This window comes from Stylophora pistillata, chromosome 13 (genome assembly GCF_964205215.1).
Source record: "Stylophora pistillata chromosome 13, jaStyPist1.2, whole genome shotgun sequence".
Classification (NCBI taxonomy): Eukaryota; Metazoa; Cnidaria; class Anthozoa; order Scleractinia; family Pocilloporidae; genus Stylophora; species Stylophora pistillata.
Window position 1 is genome coordinate 12,596,934 of NC_142531.1, and position 18,626 is coordinate 12,615,559.

Consider the following 18,626-nt stretch of genomic DNA (forward strand, 5'->3'; position numbering starts at 1 on the left):
GATTTTTGCTAACATTACCTCAGAATTTTCCAAATTCGAATAGATTATGTCATCTGTATTAGAGGGGGGATGTTGAGCGCTTTGTTTAATAATACGTCTCCAGTCACGAGGAATGGTGTCCACGACACTCATTAATTTAAAATATTGTAGCGGAGATAAAATATTGTAGCGGAGATAAATTTTGTAGCGGAGATAAATTTGCATGTAACACCTTAACACCCTTTAAGAAGATTCCAGTCTCAGAAATAAGATCACCGATCGTGACAATTCCTTTAGAAAACAAGTGTTTTTCAAAAAATGGGATCTTTTGGACAGTAATATTTTTATGTTCCATATAACCTGGTGAACTACATCTTCGTATGAAAGAATCGAAGGTCGCCTCAACCTGGACCAAGTGTCCAGGCACTCCTTATAAAAGGTCGGAAGGTAGATAGGTAACTGTCTGGTATCAAAATTACACTTAAGAATAAGTTCCTCCCCTACCCGAGAAAGGAAGTAATTTAATGTTATTTTCCAAGAGCTGTTATTATCCTTATTTGTAAATCTTTTTAATACCATCACCCTCTGTGCAAGGATCATTGACTGAATATCTAACATCTTAAGCCCTCCATCCTCAATATCATTGATAAGAGCGGCGGGCGCGTTTAATTTTATGATTGCCTTTCCAAATAAAATGGTACATCAGACTGTTGACCTCTTTGATTAAATCATCTGTGACTGTAATCAACGCCACTTTACTCAAGACTTTAGGGATAATAAACGATATAACAAGCTGTATCCTTCCGAGAAGTGTAAGCCCTCTCCATTTCCACATATTTATTGTTTTTAATGAACTTTAAAATTGCTTCAAAGTTCGCTTTCATTCTGGATGAGACATTACAGTAAAAAACAATTCCTAGAATTTTAATTGAAGTTCGTACTTTATGAGCATAATTGTTTTGATCAAGACGATGGCTACCAATTGCAAAAATTTCAGTCTTATCTTTATTAACTTGGAGGTTGGAGAATCTCGAAAACGACTCCAAAGTCGACACTAAACGGTGATATGACGTAGTATCTCTAAGGAAACAAGTCATGTCATCTGCAAAAAGCGTTAGTTTGATTTCTTCCTCCTTAACCAATATACCTTTAATTTGATTGTCTTCACGAATTCGACAAGTGAGCATTTTAAGAGCAAGGATGAATTGTAAAGGTGACAAGGGGTCACCTTGCCTAACTCTGCATGACTGATCAGTAGCAAAACCATTGTTTAGAACACAGCTGGACACAGTATAAAACGTCCTGATCCACTGTAGAAATAATGTTCCAAAATTAATTTTTTTTAAGACTTTGAGGAGGAAGGTATGGTTTAATGAGTCGAAAGCTTTCTCGAAATCCACAGCCAGAAGGATACCAGAACAACCTCTAAATTGGGAAAATTCAAGTACATCTTCAATCGTCCGAACTCCGTCCATAATTGATCTCGCTTTAATAAAGCCATTCTGGTTAGGGTGGATCAAATAAGGTAGAATTTGTTCTAGCCTTCTTGCAATTACTTTGGATGCAATTTTAACATCGACACTAATTAAAGAGATTGGTCTCCAATTCTTTACAAAACATCTGTCTTTGTCTTTCTTTTCTATCAAAGTAATCATAGCCTGTTTCTGTGAAATGGATAGTTTTCCTTGTTCATGAGCTAAATTTAAGGCATTGACAAGGGACCTCCATATGAGATTCCAAAAGCAGAGGTAAAATTCCACAGTCAAACCATCGTTTCCAGCTGCTTTGTTTTTCTGAAAAGATTTCAAAACTTCGAAATATTCGTTAGTTGTAATATTGCTGTCCAAAAGCTCCCGCTGCTCGTCCGTCAGCATTTTAGTATTAATATTCTGAAGGAGTTGGTGTCATGGAAGTGTTAGGAATTTATTTATTTTATGTAAATTATTTTTTTTATTCTCTTAGGATCAGTGTAGTTCGTGATTATTTGTATCTGTTACGTAATTTTTATTCTTCACTTGTGTAAACTGTTGTGTAATTAACCTTTATTGTGTATATCAAATAGTTTTCTTCATTCTTTTCGGACACCTTGCGTCCATGTGTATTTAAGGATTTGGGTGGTTTGGTACGGTGTGGTTTTTTTTTGGAAGAAGTGAGGTGAAGGTTTGTGAGTTACGAGCGAAGAGCGTGGAAAAATTTGAGTCGACGGAGACTCGGCACAGTATAATTTCTGAGAAATTCATTCAGAACAATCGTTCCATTTCACGGTAGAAAACCATTTGCGGGGGAACGGGTGTGCAAAGAATCTACCAGACTGTGAGCTAAAGGAAGAAGAGATAGTAACTAATTCAATAACAAGTCTGAGTGAGTCAAGTTACGAGAAGTAAAAAGTTGAAAACTGCAAAGTTGTCAGAAGACGAAGCAAAGTTGAAACGAAGGAAACGAGCAAAGTTGAGAACTGGTGAGACAGGAACCTGGTTGGAGAAACGGGAGTTTGGTTTGTCAGGGCACTGTTTGTTGGTGGAGCGTGGTGATTTGTGGACAAGAGAAGAACACGGACGCGGGCGTAAGGTGAAACCCAACCGAACTGAACTAAAAAAAAAAAACCTTTTTTTATCTTAATAGTAATAATCTTGTAAATAGTTTTAGTGTACTGTAGTTTAAGTTAGCGTATTCCTGTAAATTAATTAGATCATTGTATTATCGTTATTGTTAGTCGCTTTATTGTTTTATTAGCATAATAAATATCTCTAGGCCTACGTTTAGTTGTATTGTGGCGTGTGTTCTCGGACTCGTTTATGTTCTGTGTTTTGTTTGTGTTAGGGGGCACCCACCTTTGTGGCGCGGATTCGTCACAGTTGGTCAGTTGATATGCCATCACAATCACGTAAACCTGTATCGTAGAGACTTCCATAAAAGTTTTGGATCTCTGTCATTATCTGTTTCGGATCAGTCATGCATTCATTGTTTGTGACCACTAATTTTCTAACACTACTTTTTTTCTTTCTATAATTTTCTAAATTCAAAAAAAATTTATTGCTTTTTTCTCCGTGTTCATATCAATTTATTCTTCATCGGATAATTGCCCCTTGAGCTATATATTAATATTGTCTATCATATTCACTTTGCAGGATTTCCAGTTCACTCATGTTTTCTGGGTTAGGCTGTTCATCGTATTTTGCTGTGCCTTTTTTTAATTTTTGTTCCAACAGTGACAGTTTCACTCTTCGATTTTTAGCCTTCTGTTTGCTATAGGAAATTGTTTCATAGTGGATTTTGTACTTAATAAAGTCCCAAATGACCCTTGGATCTTGGATATCTTTTCATTCTTCCAGCCAGATGTTATATCTATTAGTTACTAATTTAATGTAATCATCATCTTCTAAAAGACTGGAATTAAATTTCCAAAAAAATGGACTCCTTCTTGTTTCTTCGATCTCATTTATATGTATTGAAATAGCGGAGTGATCGGTTCTTATTGCCGGAATAATATCTACGTTCTCTACCTCTTCCTGAATACTACTGGTAATTAGCCAGAAATCTAGATGGCGTTGTATAACTGGGTTCTTTTGTCTCCACGTAAAACGTTTGACATCTGGATTTCTGACTCTCCATATATCAATCAAATCAAACGACGAACACAAATCCTCGATCTTTTTGCAAGATTCTTTCATTTGTGGCTTGCCTCCAGAACCATCTAAATTGGCATCAAGAATGACATTGAAGTCGCCTCCAATAATTACTTCGCAATTTTCTACTAATTCTAAGTCATCGAGCTTTTATTGGATTTCTTGGAGAAAAACGCTTTGGTCTTTAATCTTATTAGGCGCATAAATATTTACCAAAACAAACGGTTCGCTCTTAATAAGACACTTTAAAATAACAAATCTCCCCTGCTCATCTTCTCAAATAACCTCAATTTCGTAATCAAAATTCACCCTGAAAAGGATCATAACTCCCTTGCTGTGTTCTGAACCATGACTGTAGAAAATATCTCCCCTCCATTGAGCTTTCCACAAGTTAACAACTTCTGGAGTACTGTACGTTTCTTGTAAAAGGATGATATCAGATTTCTCTTTGGCAAGCCAATTAAATAACGCTTTCCTTTTGTCAAGAGAACGAATCCCTCGAACATTTAGATAACATTTTGAGATTTAAGCTAAGTTTCATAAAATATGAAAGCGGTGCCAGAATTTATAAAGTAAGGGGAGAGATTAATATTATGAAAAGCCCTTTCACACATCAAGCCATAGGTGTTGTGCAAGCCACACGTAATAGTACAATAAGCAATTAACACATTAATTTCTAGGGTTGAACACAAAAGGAAAAAGACAGAATATACAACTAAACAATTAACAACGTAGCCAGCAAAAGCTGCTAAGTAAGCTACCAACAAACAGGGTCTTACAATTCTCATAACACGTAGAGACAGTACGATTACAAAAATCTCCGGTTTTGGAAGCAAAACATTGCTTGAATTTGAATATATAAAAATGTTTGTTCATGGCCCAAATTTTGGTATTTAGCTACAATTCTATATTTGAACACCGTCGATAAAAAGCTTATCAGGTTCTGCCCTACTAAAATAGGTGGTCTTGCCATCTTCTTTAGCCTTCTTGAACAGTTCCAAATTCTTCTTTCTGGCCTCCATGATTTCTTTAGGAAGATTCGGCAATATCCCAAAGTCTTTTCCTTCGAGTTTTCTGGCATTAAACATGACCTTCTCTCGATCAGGGTATCTCAGGAAACGTACAATAATCTGTCTGGGTTTTCTGTCGGAGGGGTCCCGCTTTCCAATCCCGTGTACTCTTTGAAATTCTAATCCATCGACATCTTCCAAACCTAGCTCTGTTCTCAAAAAATTAACCAAAACCTTCTTTGTGTCCTCCTCTACGCCTACTTCTTTGATTCCAAAAAGGCGTAAGTTCTCCTGCGGCTGGCAGACCTCCATATAAAGTTTTTCATCTTTGAGCTGGTTAAGCTGGGTTTGTAATTCTTGGATTCTCATCATGAAGGATTTCCTTTTCTCATCAGCGAGGTTCATCCTGTTCTCTATGTCATTCACAGTCCTCTCCGTTTTCTTCTGAAATGATTTGAGACATGGTATGTCTCAGTGTCTTTGATAGTATTTATTTGTTTTCGAGGGGAATTGTGTTATTTTGGGGAACTCAAAATGGTTAATTTCCCGAGGTTAACAGGGAGGTCACATGATTTCGATCTCGTATTTCAAGGCGTTGTTGTTTCATTCTAATCTTCGTTTGTGTTCAGTTCGTACGCTCTAAAGTTAGTTCGGTATTTTTGTACCCGCCCTCCCCACCCTTTGGTGGGCAGAGAGGTTCTTATTGTTTAGTGTTCTTCCCATCCGTCTCCTCCTGGGGGCGGTCGTGGGTAATAAAGCCTCTCTCTGTGCCAAACAAGGTATGTCTCAGTGTCTTTGATAGTATTTATTTGTTTTCGAGGGGAATTTGTTAGAAGTGGCCATGCAAAGCTTCAAAACATGGAGCTGACAAAAACACGTTTACTCCGTCACATTGCTTGACCCAGTCCCCTGCGGGCTTCTCTAGACTTTCTGCTTCGCTACCGTCGAAGTTTAAATCTAAACTTTGCTGCCCCGATTCGTTAAATTTGAAAAACTTCTCCTCCCTCTCAGACTCTAGTACTTTCACCCTTTTGGCAAACGCCAGCTTCTTCACCAATTTGCGTACCCTCGCCCTCTTACTTCTTTTTGCTGCTTGTTCTCGATCCATACGGCCAGTCTTCTTATTATGTCCTAAATTTAGAGTTGGGACCCAATCAATGTTAAATTTATCCCATGATTTTGCGGCCTTTCCAGAAACAAAGTGTTTCTCACACACGCAATCGTTTTCCAAAATGGTATCGGTGAGATCGTCTCTGCTAATAACAGAAATCCAGCGCTATCGTCTTTCTGCTGACAGTTCTCTGGCTTCTTTTCCTTGTTTTTGAATTATCGAAGGTACTTTGGCAAAATATGTCCCTTCCACTTCTATTTCCACAGCCGACAATCAAGCACAAAACCATCTTCTTTCAAAGGACGCAGTAGATTTGCATGCGATATCTGTACACAAATATGGCGGCGTAGCAACAGTTGTCAGGGTTGTGGTCACGTGAGTGAAAATGATCTATAAGAACTACAATGCAGAACAGTTTTCTTCTGATATTTCGCACATCCCTTGGAATACCTTGGACTTCATGGACTCTCTTGAAGCAAAGGTTGATGGCTTCAGTGATTTATTCCTGGCTTGTCTTAACGACCATGCAACTACAAGACAGTCAAAGTCAAACGTAATCAATTCCCTTCATCACAGATGACATCAGAGAAATGATTGTTCACAGAAATAATTTACACAGGATTGCTTGTCAGAGTGGATCTCTCAGGGACTGGAATGCCTTCAAACAGCAAAGATGCAAAGTAAAGTTAGCGCATAAGAAATCAGAAACCAAATATTAAAACCATCAGATTCTCTCCAACAAGAACAACAGTGCATCACTATAGAAAACGATACGCCGTGCCTTACCACTAAAATCAAGTTTTAATCTTGAATATACTACAAAACTTCTCTTCTAGCAGAGGAGTTCAATCGTTTCTTCATATCTGTAGGGGAAAAAGCCTCGTTGGCATCACAAAAACTTGCCGAGACATATGGCCTACACACCCTACATGATACGCTCAGTTCGAGTTGCCCTAATCTTCCTCGAGATGAGCTGTTTGAATTTAGACCAGTTCTATGTTCTGATGTTCATAAAGTGATTATGGAGATCCCTAATAATAAAGCTCCGGGTTACGATAAAGTTTTAGTCTCAGTCAACAAGGACTGTTTGCCTCACATATTGCCTATTATCACTAATTTCATAAATCTGTCGTTGAAGTCGTCCATTTTTCCATGCGCATGGAAGAAGGCTAAGGTTGTCCCTCATCTTAAGGGAGGTGATTATGAGGTGACAGACAACAACAGACTATCTCGCTTCTTCCTCTACTTTCAAAAGTGGCTGAAAAACTGGCATTACAACAATTCACCTCCTTCCTGTCTGAAAAAAATCGCCTGACCAAACATTAAAGTGGAAACTAGAGATACCATTCCACCAAGACCCTCAGCCTCCTGGTCACACATCACCTTTTCAAAGCTATTGACGAGAAGAAAGTTACAGCTATGGTACTTATTGACTTAAGTAAAGCATTCGACAGCATCAGCCATTTCACCTTACTAAACAAACTCCAGGTACTAGGAACATCTAAGAACGCCCTTGATTGGTTTGAAAGCTGCCTTAGAAATAGGGAACAAACTACTCGCATTGGAACATCTATATCCTCGTCGTTAACAGGTACTCATGGCGTTCCGCAGGGCTCCATTCTGGGACCAGTGTTATTCAGTTTATATATGAACGACTTACCTGACACTAGCAAAAACTGTTCAGTTGAGTCTTAGTTGATGACAGGAAGCTCTTCCTATCCTTTGCAACTATTGACAATATCAGCACTCTTAGTCAGATTAGTCAAGACCTTAACAGAGTAGCAGAGTGGTGTTGCACAAATCGGCACTTGATCAATCCTCAAAAAACGAAGTTCATGCTTTTTCGAACAAGACGGTTGGTTGGAAGATTGAGTGATATCACTATCTCCGTCCTTGGTAAAGAATTATCTCCATCCCCCTTCTGCAAGGATTTGGGAGTGATATTTGATAGTTACCTATCGTTTAACGATCACATAGATTACCTATCATCCACGTTGATAGTTAAGCTGTGTCAAATCAACAGAGTCCGACACCTGTTTACGAGAGATACTCTTTTTGTTATCCTAAACTCTTAGGTAGTCAGTAAGCTGTTTTATTGCTCCACCGTTTGGTTGAGAACAGCACAGCAGAACATCCACCAACTACAGCTATGACAGAACTTTGCAGCTAGGATATTGACCGATTAAGAGGAAGTATCACAATATCTCACCATCCCTTAAGGAACTAAGATGGCTACCCATAAATGAAATGTTACAGTTTAGAGACATCATCGTGGTATATAAATGTCTGCATGGCCTTGCTCCAAATTACCTCGAAATCAAGTTGGTCAAGCATTCCACCATCCATTACTATAATACCAGGCAAAAGAACAACATAAACATTACACTCAAAAGAACATCAACGTGCGTCGAAGTTTATCATGGGCCTGCCCTTTCGATGTGAAGAATCTTACAGAAGCAGGCTAATAAAACTGAACCTTCTCCCAATCTCCCACTGGCATCAACTACTGGACATGATTTTCTTTTTTAAAGCAGTAACTGGCCTAGAATATGTAAATTCTGAAGTTCTCCTCCAAATCCGTTCAGCTCGTACCACTAGATCTAATAGCAATCCTAATGTCATTCAATTTCTGCAAAGAAGATGTAGAACAACGACCTTTCAAAGAGCGTTGTTCAATAGAACTTTCAGAATTTGGAACTGCCTTGCCAATGATTTGGAACTCTCCTTAAACTTAAATATTAATCGATTTAAGTCTACTCTGTACCAATACTATTTTACCGCTCTATCAAAGTGGTGCGACCCTGAGGACGCCAAAACCTGGAAATCAATCTGTCCTTCTTGTAATGTAACCTGTAATTTGTCTGTAAGTGTTTGCTGCTGTTTTTGATCTTGTATTTATAAATATTTTGTAATATCGTTTTTCAATTGCGACCACACTAATTGCCTGTTGGCTGTTGTGGCACCCCTGCCTGTATTTGTTGTAATATTTTTCTTATTGTATATATATTCTTACTGATATTTTTGAATATATATATTCTTAATAATATTTTTCTTATTAATATTTTTCTCATTATATACATATCCAGGCAAAACTAATAATAAAAAGAAAGTTCAGATGTCCTTTTTTGACCATGCTATATCTTCATGGAACAACTTAAGTGATGACACTAAAAATTGAACAAACATAACCAGCTTCAAACGCTCAGCCCGAGCGGAGCTGTGGGCCCGTTTAATGATAAATCAATATGAGTTTAATTCTTAGTAGTTTATAGTTTTATAATTTATTCTCTTGCCATTATGTCCATTCATTAGGATTTAATAATTTATATTCATTTGTTAGCCTAAACTAGTATTGAAAATCCCTTTTGGGAATTACTAATAAACGTATTGTATTGTAATGGTAAAAACAGCTTCAAAGTTGTCCATAGTTGACCGAAAACACTTCTAAAGGAACGTGCCACAAATAATATTATCTTAGTACGGACTTCTTAGGAAAAAACTGAACTGTGTCGTATTGTGATTCGTCGATTAGTAATTGGATTAAAATAAATGTTACCATGTTTATTTTTTTACTCCAACAAAAAAGCGAGATTTTCGATCCTCCTCATTAAGCGTTCTTGGTATAAAAAGGCATCTTACTCTTCACTGTTTCACAACCATTTCTAACGTACGACAAATTTGAGTTTGAGAGACCATTCTGTATATATGACATCGTTTGACCTGAAATGGCTTCAAATGTAAGACAGTTGTGCAAAGAAAGCAGTAGATGACCCCGCAAGGCCCCTTTTTTTCTTTTCGAGACGAAAAGAAGACGGGAATAGCGCCAACATGCCTCATCATTGAAAATAGTATAGATTTAAAAGAAGGAATGGCGGTGGCCATAAACTGGCGAGGAAGAAAGGTACCTGCTGAACTATTAGCCTTAAGTGGTAAGTAATACCTTTCACATCTCAATTACATGGCAGAATTCACAGGAATATATTTGTGTAAGTCAGTTTCATTGCAAATACTCACTTAAGTAACTAGTCTGAGCTCTAACTAATTGCCATACTTACGATTTATTTTTGTAGGCGACGAATAAGTCTTGAATCAGGAAGACTTGGAGTGGTGGGAAATAAACCTGTCGCCGTTACCAAGTTTGGGCTGCAACCAACACCCGGAGTCAGACCCCAAGAAAATTGCCCAACAACCATGCCAAAAGAGTGAGGTAAAGCAGCCCAACAAGTCAACCAAGGTAATTCTGATTACTACATGGTGCTCTTCAGTAACGCGTTTTATACAAATGTTGATAACGCCGGTCACTTTAAAATTCAAAGTGGTATTTTTACCTTCTTGTGAAGTGTAAGTAATTGAAATTAATTATGTAATGCACAAGCTGCCTTTATGATTCTAATATAGTTTTATGTCAGTGGGCATTTACCATCTACAGCAATTGTTTTATATAAGTTATAAATATTTTTTAACGCGACTTTTGTTGATAAGGCATGGGTTGCAATTGGGCAAAGTTTTCAACTTTGCCGGAAAAAAAACCACAGAAAATTTGAAACCGCAACCGGGAAGCAAACTTTTAATTTCAACTACCAGGGTCGCACTAGGTGTTAAAATATGTCAGTGATGACACTGATAAACCAGACACACGTTTATCCACGTGTTATGGGGAGAGAGCAGTGAGCTGAAAAAGGAAAACAAAAGTTAAAAAAATGCGTCCCGTTGAAGCTTTGTTAATAACGATCACGATGATACGTATTCTTTTTATTCACTTAATTCAGGAGCACTTTTTTGCCTTTCGTATGATGTATGAAAGATGGAACGCCTGTTTAACTGTTTTGACTGCCACTATGATTAGAGCGAAAAATCGATGTCAGCGAAGATTGCTTTGAGCGCCATATGCCTGGTCAGTTCCGAGACCAGTCGATTCCTGGTTTGACCTACACTACTACGATCCAACTATACCTCAAGAATTTTTCCGTCAGCAGCTTCGTGTGACAAGAAATACTTTTGACCAGATTTTGAACACGTTCAACCACTGTTTGGTACGACAGCAATAGCGTTTCAGGGACCCATTACCACCGGAGAAAATACTTGCATTAGGACTTTATCGCCTGGGTCATGGAAACTCCTATGTAAGCATTGGACCATTGTTTAATGTTGGTAAAGCGACCGTTGTTGAAGTGGTGCAAGACGTGGTGGAAGCACTTTACGAAATGCATAATGAACACATTAAATTTCCAGAAAGTGAAGCAGAAACGAGGTTGGCCATAGAAACATTTCAAGATCTCTCAAATCTACCGAACATAGTTGGTGCGATTGATGGCTCTCACGTAAGAATTAAGGCACCCAAGGACAGTGCGGTTGACTATTTCAGTAGATATCAGCAGCATGACTTTATTATTCAAGCAGTCGTAAATGGCCAAAAACTTTTCTTGGATTTTGCTTGTGGTTATCCAGGAAGCATGCATGATGCTCGAGTTTTATGCCATAGCGCAATTTTTAGGAGAGCGGAGAGAGGTGATATCCTGATTGCACCTACTGTCGACATAAATGGGAACGAAATACGTCTGTACCTTGTTGGCGACAGTGCATATCCCCTCAGCCCATGGTTAATGAAACCGTATGCAGAAGGTACTAGAGATCGTGATGAAATCAAATTCAACAAGAACTTTCCTCTGCTACAGTAAAAGTAGAATGCGCATTTGGTTTGATTAAAAGTCGATGGAAAATTTTACGGAAAAGATTTGACACTACTGTAGACTTTGCTGTAAAAAATGCTATAGCTTGTGCAGTTCTTCGTAACCTTTGCATATGACTGGGTGACAACTGGGAAGAAGAAGATTGCGATGATGACAACCCCTGCCCTCCTATCGCAGGGCCAAATATTATTCGTGATGCAGAAAACATTTGAGAAATCCTAATAGATTACATCCAATAATTTTTTTATTCAATTAAGAACACTTTAACATTATTTTTTGTCATCTGTTGTTACGGTATATTTGCATGATTTTCTTGATTTTTCACTCGCAGCATAAGCGGCAACACCACAATCTAACAATACAATTTTCCCATGAAATTTTCAATGGTTTTCAGTAAAAGTGTATTGAACAAAATTTTTACCATTTCGCAAAAAAACCACAATTTTAGTCTCCTTCAAACTGCAGTCCTACAGATGCGATCGGAAGCATGCTGTGGAAACAGAAACTAAATAAACACAAAATGTTGAACAAAAATGTTCAATGAAATGTGCAATAGAACGTTCAATAAAAGCTCATCATATGTTCAGATCTGTATTACTGTTTCTCTAAAAACTTACTTAGAGCACCCACCAAGGCATTCATGGTCGTCAGTTGTTGTTCTTGCATTCTGGAAAAATTGGTTGCAAAAGAATTCATGTCAGAAAGTTGAGTTTCAAGTCCCGTCAAGGCAGATTTAAACATTTTCCTGTCCTCATTGTCCTTTTCTTCCTCTCTTCTTTGTTTTCTTCCTTGCTGATCTTGCTTCCTTCTTGCTAGTTGTTAAAGCGTCATCGTCGCATTCAACGCTTGCATTGGTACTCATTTTGTTTTTATCTCTTTCTTCCGACGCACTCCCCGCTTCTTGGACATTTTGAAGGGTAACGATGTCACGGTAACCCAGAACTTTGTCAATTTCATTGTAATGAGCTGATTTCCTTCGATTTCCTCCAGACTGCTCACTATTCCAGTCTTTGGCCTGCTTGTATCGATCGACAAGGTACTTCATTTTCTTCTGGTACTTGTCTGTTGTTCTCTTGATACCGAATTTATCGTTTATTTTCTTGGCAATAACGTCCCACGCTTTTCGAGCTTCCTTGCTCTCAAAGCGGTCAAAATTTTCGGCCCATAACCTCAGCAACATGTTTTCCTCATCGTTTGACCAGCGAGCGTACACTCGTCTTTCCTCAGCAGAAGAAGACGGAGAAATTGGTCCACTGAGTTTGACAAGCTCCGGAGACGATGATGAAGAGGAAGTCTGCGAAGGGCTCTCAATATTTTCAATAGCTGCCTCTTCAGGACCACAACGTTGGCCTTGAGGGTACACATATTGTGAATACTCTGCGTTGCCACCAAAATAAAAGGGGAACTGTGATGAACTGTAATAATAAAATCCACGTCCGTCCATGGTAAAGAAAGAGCGCGAACTGAAGCAGATCTCGCGTGCTGTAGATTATCTGTTTGCTGTTAACTGACAAGCAATGACAGTTACCGCTGTGATAGCTATTATTTAGCCAGAGTTTTCCAAAATCTGCCTGCCCCACCCAAGCACTACGGCGTCTTTGACGTTTTGGCCGGTTTTCAAAGTTTTTGCGAACCGGAAAAGTTAGGGTAGCATTAGGCAATGTGCCCCGATGACAGATTTTTACACCAAAGTGACCACATTTGCACCAAACTTTGCCAAGTGCGACCCATGCCAAACCCGAACATCAGAAAGTCTAAGATCACGTTTTCTTGCATGAGACAAAATGAACTAGCCTGTTTCAACATTGTATTATCACATTAAAGTTGTTAGATGTTATACTACCATAACAGACTTTGGTTTTGATAAATGTTGTATTGATCTTTTAGGTGAAGGCTGGGCAGAAAAAACTTTCTGCAACCCCTGGTAACCCATACCAAGCATTTTTGGCAGAACAGAGAGGCACAGTGGTGTGTGCAAGCTAAAGCAAAGAAAGCAAGAAATGAGGAAAATGAGGAAAAGGAGGCCAATAGTTTCAGTGCTGGTGCAACTGCAGAAGATGCTACTTCCATAAAGCTGCTGGTACAATAGAGTATCTGTAAGGTAAGCATAACAACAATGCATTATTTGTCGAGAAAATTTCGCTTGGAAAGTCCTTTTAAGTTTTTTTTTCTCTGAATTTGGCACCCTTGATTACGTTATGGGCACCCAGTGTCAACCGTGAGTTTCTGAAGCAAGCCTTACCTTTCGATGACCTCTAAATTACTTTTTTTACTGGGTAATTTATATATAAGCATCTTCAGAGTGCTTTGGCAGACTATGGAATCATATTTCGACTTTTTAAAGTTAGATACGGTCAGTTTGACAGTGTTAATGTGTTGTATTTTGACCCAGTGAAAAGTGTACGTCTGTCTTAAATCATTCTTTCTGACCCGCTTAATACGGAAACCTCTTTTTTACAGACACTTTCTTTGGTTTTGCCCGATGTTTGATTGTTCACTTTGTTTCATTAACGTACTGTTCATTTGTTTGTTTTACTTAAAGAGATGATGGAGAAATTCAAGGACACCCTGTCTGGAGTGGAGAGAAACATTACACTCCGATTGGGTAGAATTGAACAAAGATTGGATTCTTTAGAGCAAAACGTTATGGTAAGTTTTAACGTCTTTTTAGTTTATGGCTTTAAAGACAGATGGAACTACTAGTTTGACAAACTTTGTTGGAGAAGACTAAACTGTTCGAATGCCTCTTTACTCTCTAATAAAAGCAGTTTGAGAATTATAAAACACAGGTTATAATCAAAGAAGACCATCAAAAGCTAGCGGTTTCAATTTATTTTCTACACACTCAACCTCATCAAACCAAAATGGCCTTTTTTAAATATTTTGAATTCCCTTGTTACAGAATGACACGCAACTTTTAACTTCTTAATAGATACAACAACCAGAAACTGAGCTGCCATTATCAGGCAGCAGTATCCTTCAGCATGATGATCTTGAAACTATAGATTCTGTTGCCTTGGCCAGTCTAAACGAAGATATGGACATCTTTGCACTACCTTCAGAAACACCAACGGTTCTAACCCCACCTACAGCTTCAACGTCCTGAACCCCTGCAACCCAAAGCTTTCACGGATTAACAGAAACTTAAGTTGGCGATGAGATCATTGGTAGCTGCGTGACCCCAAGAAAGCTAATAGCTGTGATGAACATTCTGCAGAGTGAATCGGAATGGCACAAATGCATGCTTATGCTTCTGCCATAGGTCTTTACTATAGATGAGATGAGCACCAGCAATACAGATGGAACACACCAGAAACTGCCCCTAGACACTACGAAACTAAACTCATTAAAAGTGTTAGTTTTTACTAGATTTCCAGTCAAGTCCTCTGCGGAGAAAGACAAGCAAATGATATTATTTCAAAGGAGAATGATATTATTATAAGTGATAATTAAGAAAGAATATGCTGATTTATTTAATAATCATTTTGTTTAAATTGCCGATTGTGCTACCCAAGTAAGTGAAGTAGAGCCTGGACAGGATTATGCAAATCATCCGAGCATTCTTGCCATTCATAAACACAACCCACAAGGTTATTTTAAATTTCAACTCACAAACCAGGTTCTGGTAGAAAAATTGCTTATTGATATAAATGTTCAAAAATCCTGTGGCCACGACATGATTTCTCTGAGATTACTTAAAGAGTCGGCAGCCGTGATTGCTAAACCAATAGGTAATATAATTAACTCCTCGATCAGTCAATGTAGGTGTCCATCCTCGTGGAAAATGGGATAAATTACTCCATTATATAAAAAAGATGATGAAATGAGCAAGGCAAACTACAGGCCAGTCACAGTTTTGCCAGCAATCAAAAATACTTATAAGAAGATTTTAGTCCTACAGCTGAATGACTTATAGTTCTATTTTGTATGATTATATAAGTTTGTGTAGACAGTTCCACAGCTGTGAGACATCGTTATTGAGGATGACAGAATAATAATAATAGTAATAATAATAATAATAATAATAATAATAATAATAATAATAACACCTTTATTTGAAGCTAAACAGCTTGTGGGGTCATGAAATCTAACTCTAAGTTACATAAATTCAAATGATGATGGTTATGAGGAGAGGGGAAAACTGGAGTACCTGGAGAAAAACCTCTCGGAGCAGAGTAGAGAACCAACAAACTCAATCCACTTAAGACGCCAGGTCCAGGAATTGAACCCGGGACACATTAGTGGAAGGCGAGCACTCTCACCACTCCACCAACCCTGCTCCCTGAATGGAGGTCAATGCACGATGATGGGCAACTCGTAGGGATAGTGTCAATGGACTTGTCAAAGGCCTTTGATGTTATACAACACCGCCTCTTATTAGCCAGGCTCAAAGCCTACAGACTAGACGAGGACAGCTGTGCCTTGTTAAGAGATTATCTGTCAAATCGAGAACAGAGAGTGAAGATTGGTGACACGTTCTTGTCATGGAACAGTGTTAAGCGTGGGGTGCCTCAGGGTAGTGTCTTACGCTCAATTCTTTTTAATACATTTGTCAACGATCTCTTTTATCAAATAAAGAGAGCTAAGCTAAGTGCATATGCTGATGACCATCAAATTTATTACTCAGACAAAGATCCACTTGCACTTGAAGAATGCTTGAAAAAGGAAGTTGAAAAGGCAAATCAATGGTACAGTGACAATGGAATTGTCAACGAAACTAACCATTAGGCCTTGATCCTTAGTGATACAGAGCATACATTCTCCTTTCCAGTGAGAGTCAATTGGTATATTTGGTATGAACATTGACAACCAACTACAGTTTGATAAACACGTATCTTCGATATGCAAAAAGATCAATAATCAGTTAAATGTCATGATAAGATTTAGAAAACTGATCTCTGAAGCCACTTTGGTCAAATTGTATAGACCTTATTCCAAAATGGCCACCAACTGATATAAGCTGGGGTGAGTGGCACCAAAACGAGGTCATAAGGGCCAAGTTTGCTTGTCCTGTAAACAAAATGCCGCAAAACTGCTGTGTTTCAAGTTACACGAAAAAGGTTTATCGGGAGGAAGACTTAAAGATATCTTTCCACAAATTTCCGAAAAATAAAGACCTATTAGCTGCATGGATTTGAGCTGTTTGAAGAGATGTGGGTCCCCACTTTAGGATATCTTCGCACTTGAGAGTTTGCTCGAGACACTTCAAGGACTCAGATTTTCAGAGCACACTTGCTGGCAGAAGAACACTTCATCCTACTGCTGTTCCTTCCATTTTTTCGTGGAAGAAAGATTCTCCTGAGAGGTGAAAACCACCAAGAGCCCGGTATGTAGTCTCTAAAGCAGGGCCTCAAGTTGCCAACGAAGAACTCGAGGTAAATAGTACAATCTTAAATGTTGACAAGGTTGCTAACGAAAAGCTCGAAGTAAATACATGAAATACTAGCTTAAACGTTGACGAGGTATACGAAGTCCTTGAGGTTGATTGTAAACCTTCGTAAGAAGAAAGCGTGTCTGAACTGAACAGACAGGTTGTGGAGTTGATAAATAAACTTGACGACCAAAGGAGAAAACAAATGCCCTGGAAATAGAACTGAATGAAGTAAAACAACAACTTGTCAACTTGACGTCCCTGTATAATGAGTTGGAGAAGAAATCCTTTTCCTTAGATCAGTTTAGAAATTGTAAGTCTTTGGGGTTCTACACTGTCATCGCTAGTGACGAAATATTTGATGCGTTGTACAACGTCTGTGACCCTGGTGAGAATGGTGAAAATATTCCTTATTGGCACTCATCATGCACAGGCCAGGATACAAATGTTCTTAGTGAAAATGATGAATACATGGAAACATTTCCAAAGCCTGGAAGACCAAGGTCACTGCATCCAAAGGGAACTTTTTATTACTTTTTGTATATTAAGACAAGGTTTTGCAGAGGAACATCTTGCTCATCTCTATGGAATATCTCAAGCTACAATAAGCAGGATAATAATAACCTAGCTGGGTCAACCTTTTATATTTAAGGCTAAAGGATGTACCCATGTGGCCCTCTAGAGAAAAGGTAAACAAACACATGCCAGAGCAGTTTAAAGAGGAGTATCCCTCTACTAGCATAATAATAGACTGCACCGAGGTTAAATGCCAAATGCCTTTCAGGCTTCGTGTAAATAGTGAACCTTTTAGTACCTATAAAAATAACACCACTCTGAAAGCCCTTGTTGGAATAACCACGGGTGGGGCACTCTCATTTGTGAGCCAGCTTTACACTGGACACATCTCAGACGGGGAAATTGTTCTACGCAGTAGTATTTTAGATCAAAAATTTGAGAATGGAGATTTAGTAATGGCAGACAAGGGATTTACAGTGCAGGACCTGCTCCCTCCAGGCGTTGGGCTGAACATTCCTCCATTCTTAGGATCTCAGGGACAGATGAGCCCAGAAGATGTTGTCAAAATGCAATCAACTGCCTCTCTGAGGGTCCATGTTGAAAGAGCTATCAGTAAAATAAAAAACTTTCGCATCTGGGATGGAATTGTCCCACTGAACTTATCTGGTGTGGTTAACCAAATGTGGAGAGTATGTGCTGTACTATGTAATTTACAAAAGCCAGCTATCATCAGTGTGTGAGAAGTAGGCCAGTGCAAATTCCATCGGCAGATCTAGAAGCTAAAGGGGAAACCTTGTAAGGTTATTATGAAATTTAAACTGCTGGAGAATAAAATTATGAACATCACCTGGTATATTAAAGGCAGCCATATTCACTCACATGTATAAGTTTTACAGTACAACATTATTACACATTTTCGTACTTTTTATTCCTTTTTTAAAATGACACACCAGAATGGGGCAGAGTTGTTAGGTAGTTCACAAAATATGCATGATTGACTCACACATTAATTTATTACGTAAGTTGAAATTTAGGCTGAACAAGTAGTCAGAGTTCAAAATTAGATCCAGAGTTCAACCTGTGTGATGTAGTTCAGTTCTAGATCCTGGAGTTTGTTGTTGCCCACCATATTTCCTTTTTGCTGCAGCTGGCAAAAATAGGTGTGTACCAGTATCGCTCTGTGTTTCTTCCAGAGCTCTTCATCAAAGTGAATCCTTTCAATGCTAAGCCCCCTGCTCATGTACACAACAAAGTCGCACCATTTAGCACCAGTGAGGGCCATTTGGCCCTGGACTCGATCATAGTAAACATGGTCCTTTTGGG

At 38.5% G+C, this 18,626-nt stretch overlaps 2 protein-coding genes and 1 pseudogene across 2 annotated transcripts; all 3 read right to left on the reverse strand.

Moving 5' to 3' along the window:
• Positions 1 to 3,530: 3,530 nt before the first annotated feature.
• LOC148717700 (uncharacterized) lies at positions 3,531 to 5,513 on the reverse strand. The gene has a single exon (XM_088743523.1). It carries the CDS (start codon positions 5,018 to 5,020, stop codon positions 4,511 to 4,513), a length of 510 nt encoding a protein of 169 aa, XP_088599649.1. The 5' UTR covers positions 5,021 to 5,513; the 3' UTR covers positions 3,531 to 4,510.
• A 6,371-nt stretch (positions 5,514 to 11,884) lies between these two features.
• On the reverse strand, positions 11,885 to 13,214 carry LOC148717701 (uncharacterized). The gene has a single exon (XM_088744070.1). The coding sequence runs from the start codon at positions 12,858 to 12,860 to the stop codon at positions 12,168 to 12,170; it is 693 nt and encodes a 230-aa protein (XP_088600196.1). The 5' UTR covers positions 12,861 to 13,214; the 3' UTR covers positions 11,885 to 12,167.
• Positions 13,215 to 18,219: 5,005 nt separating this feature from the next.
• The window catches only part of LOC111336229 (uncharacterized), a 1,079-nt pseudogene continuing 672 nt past the window's right edge, over positions 18,220 to 18,626 (reverse strand).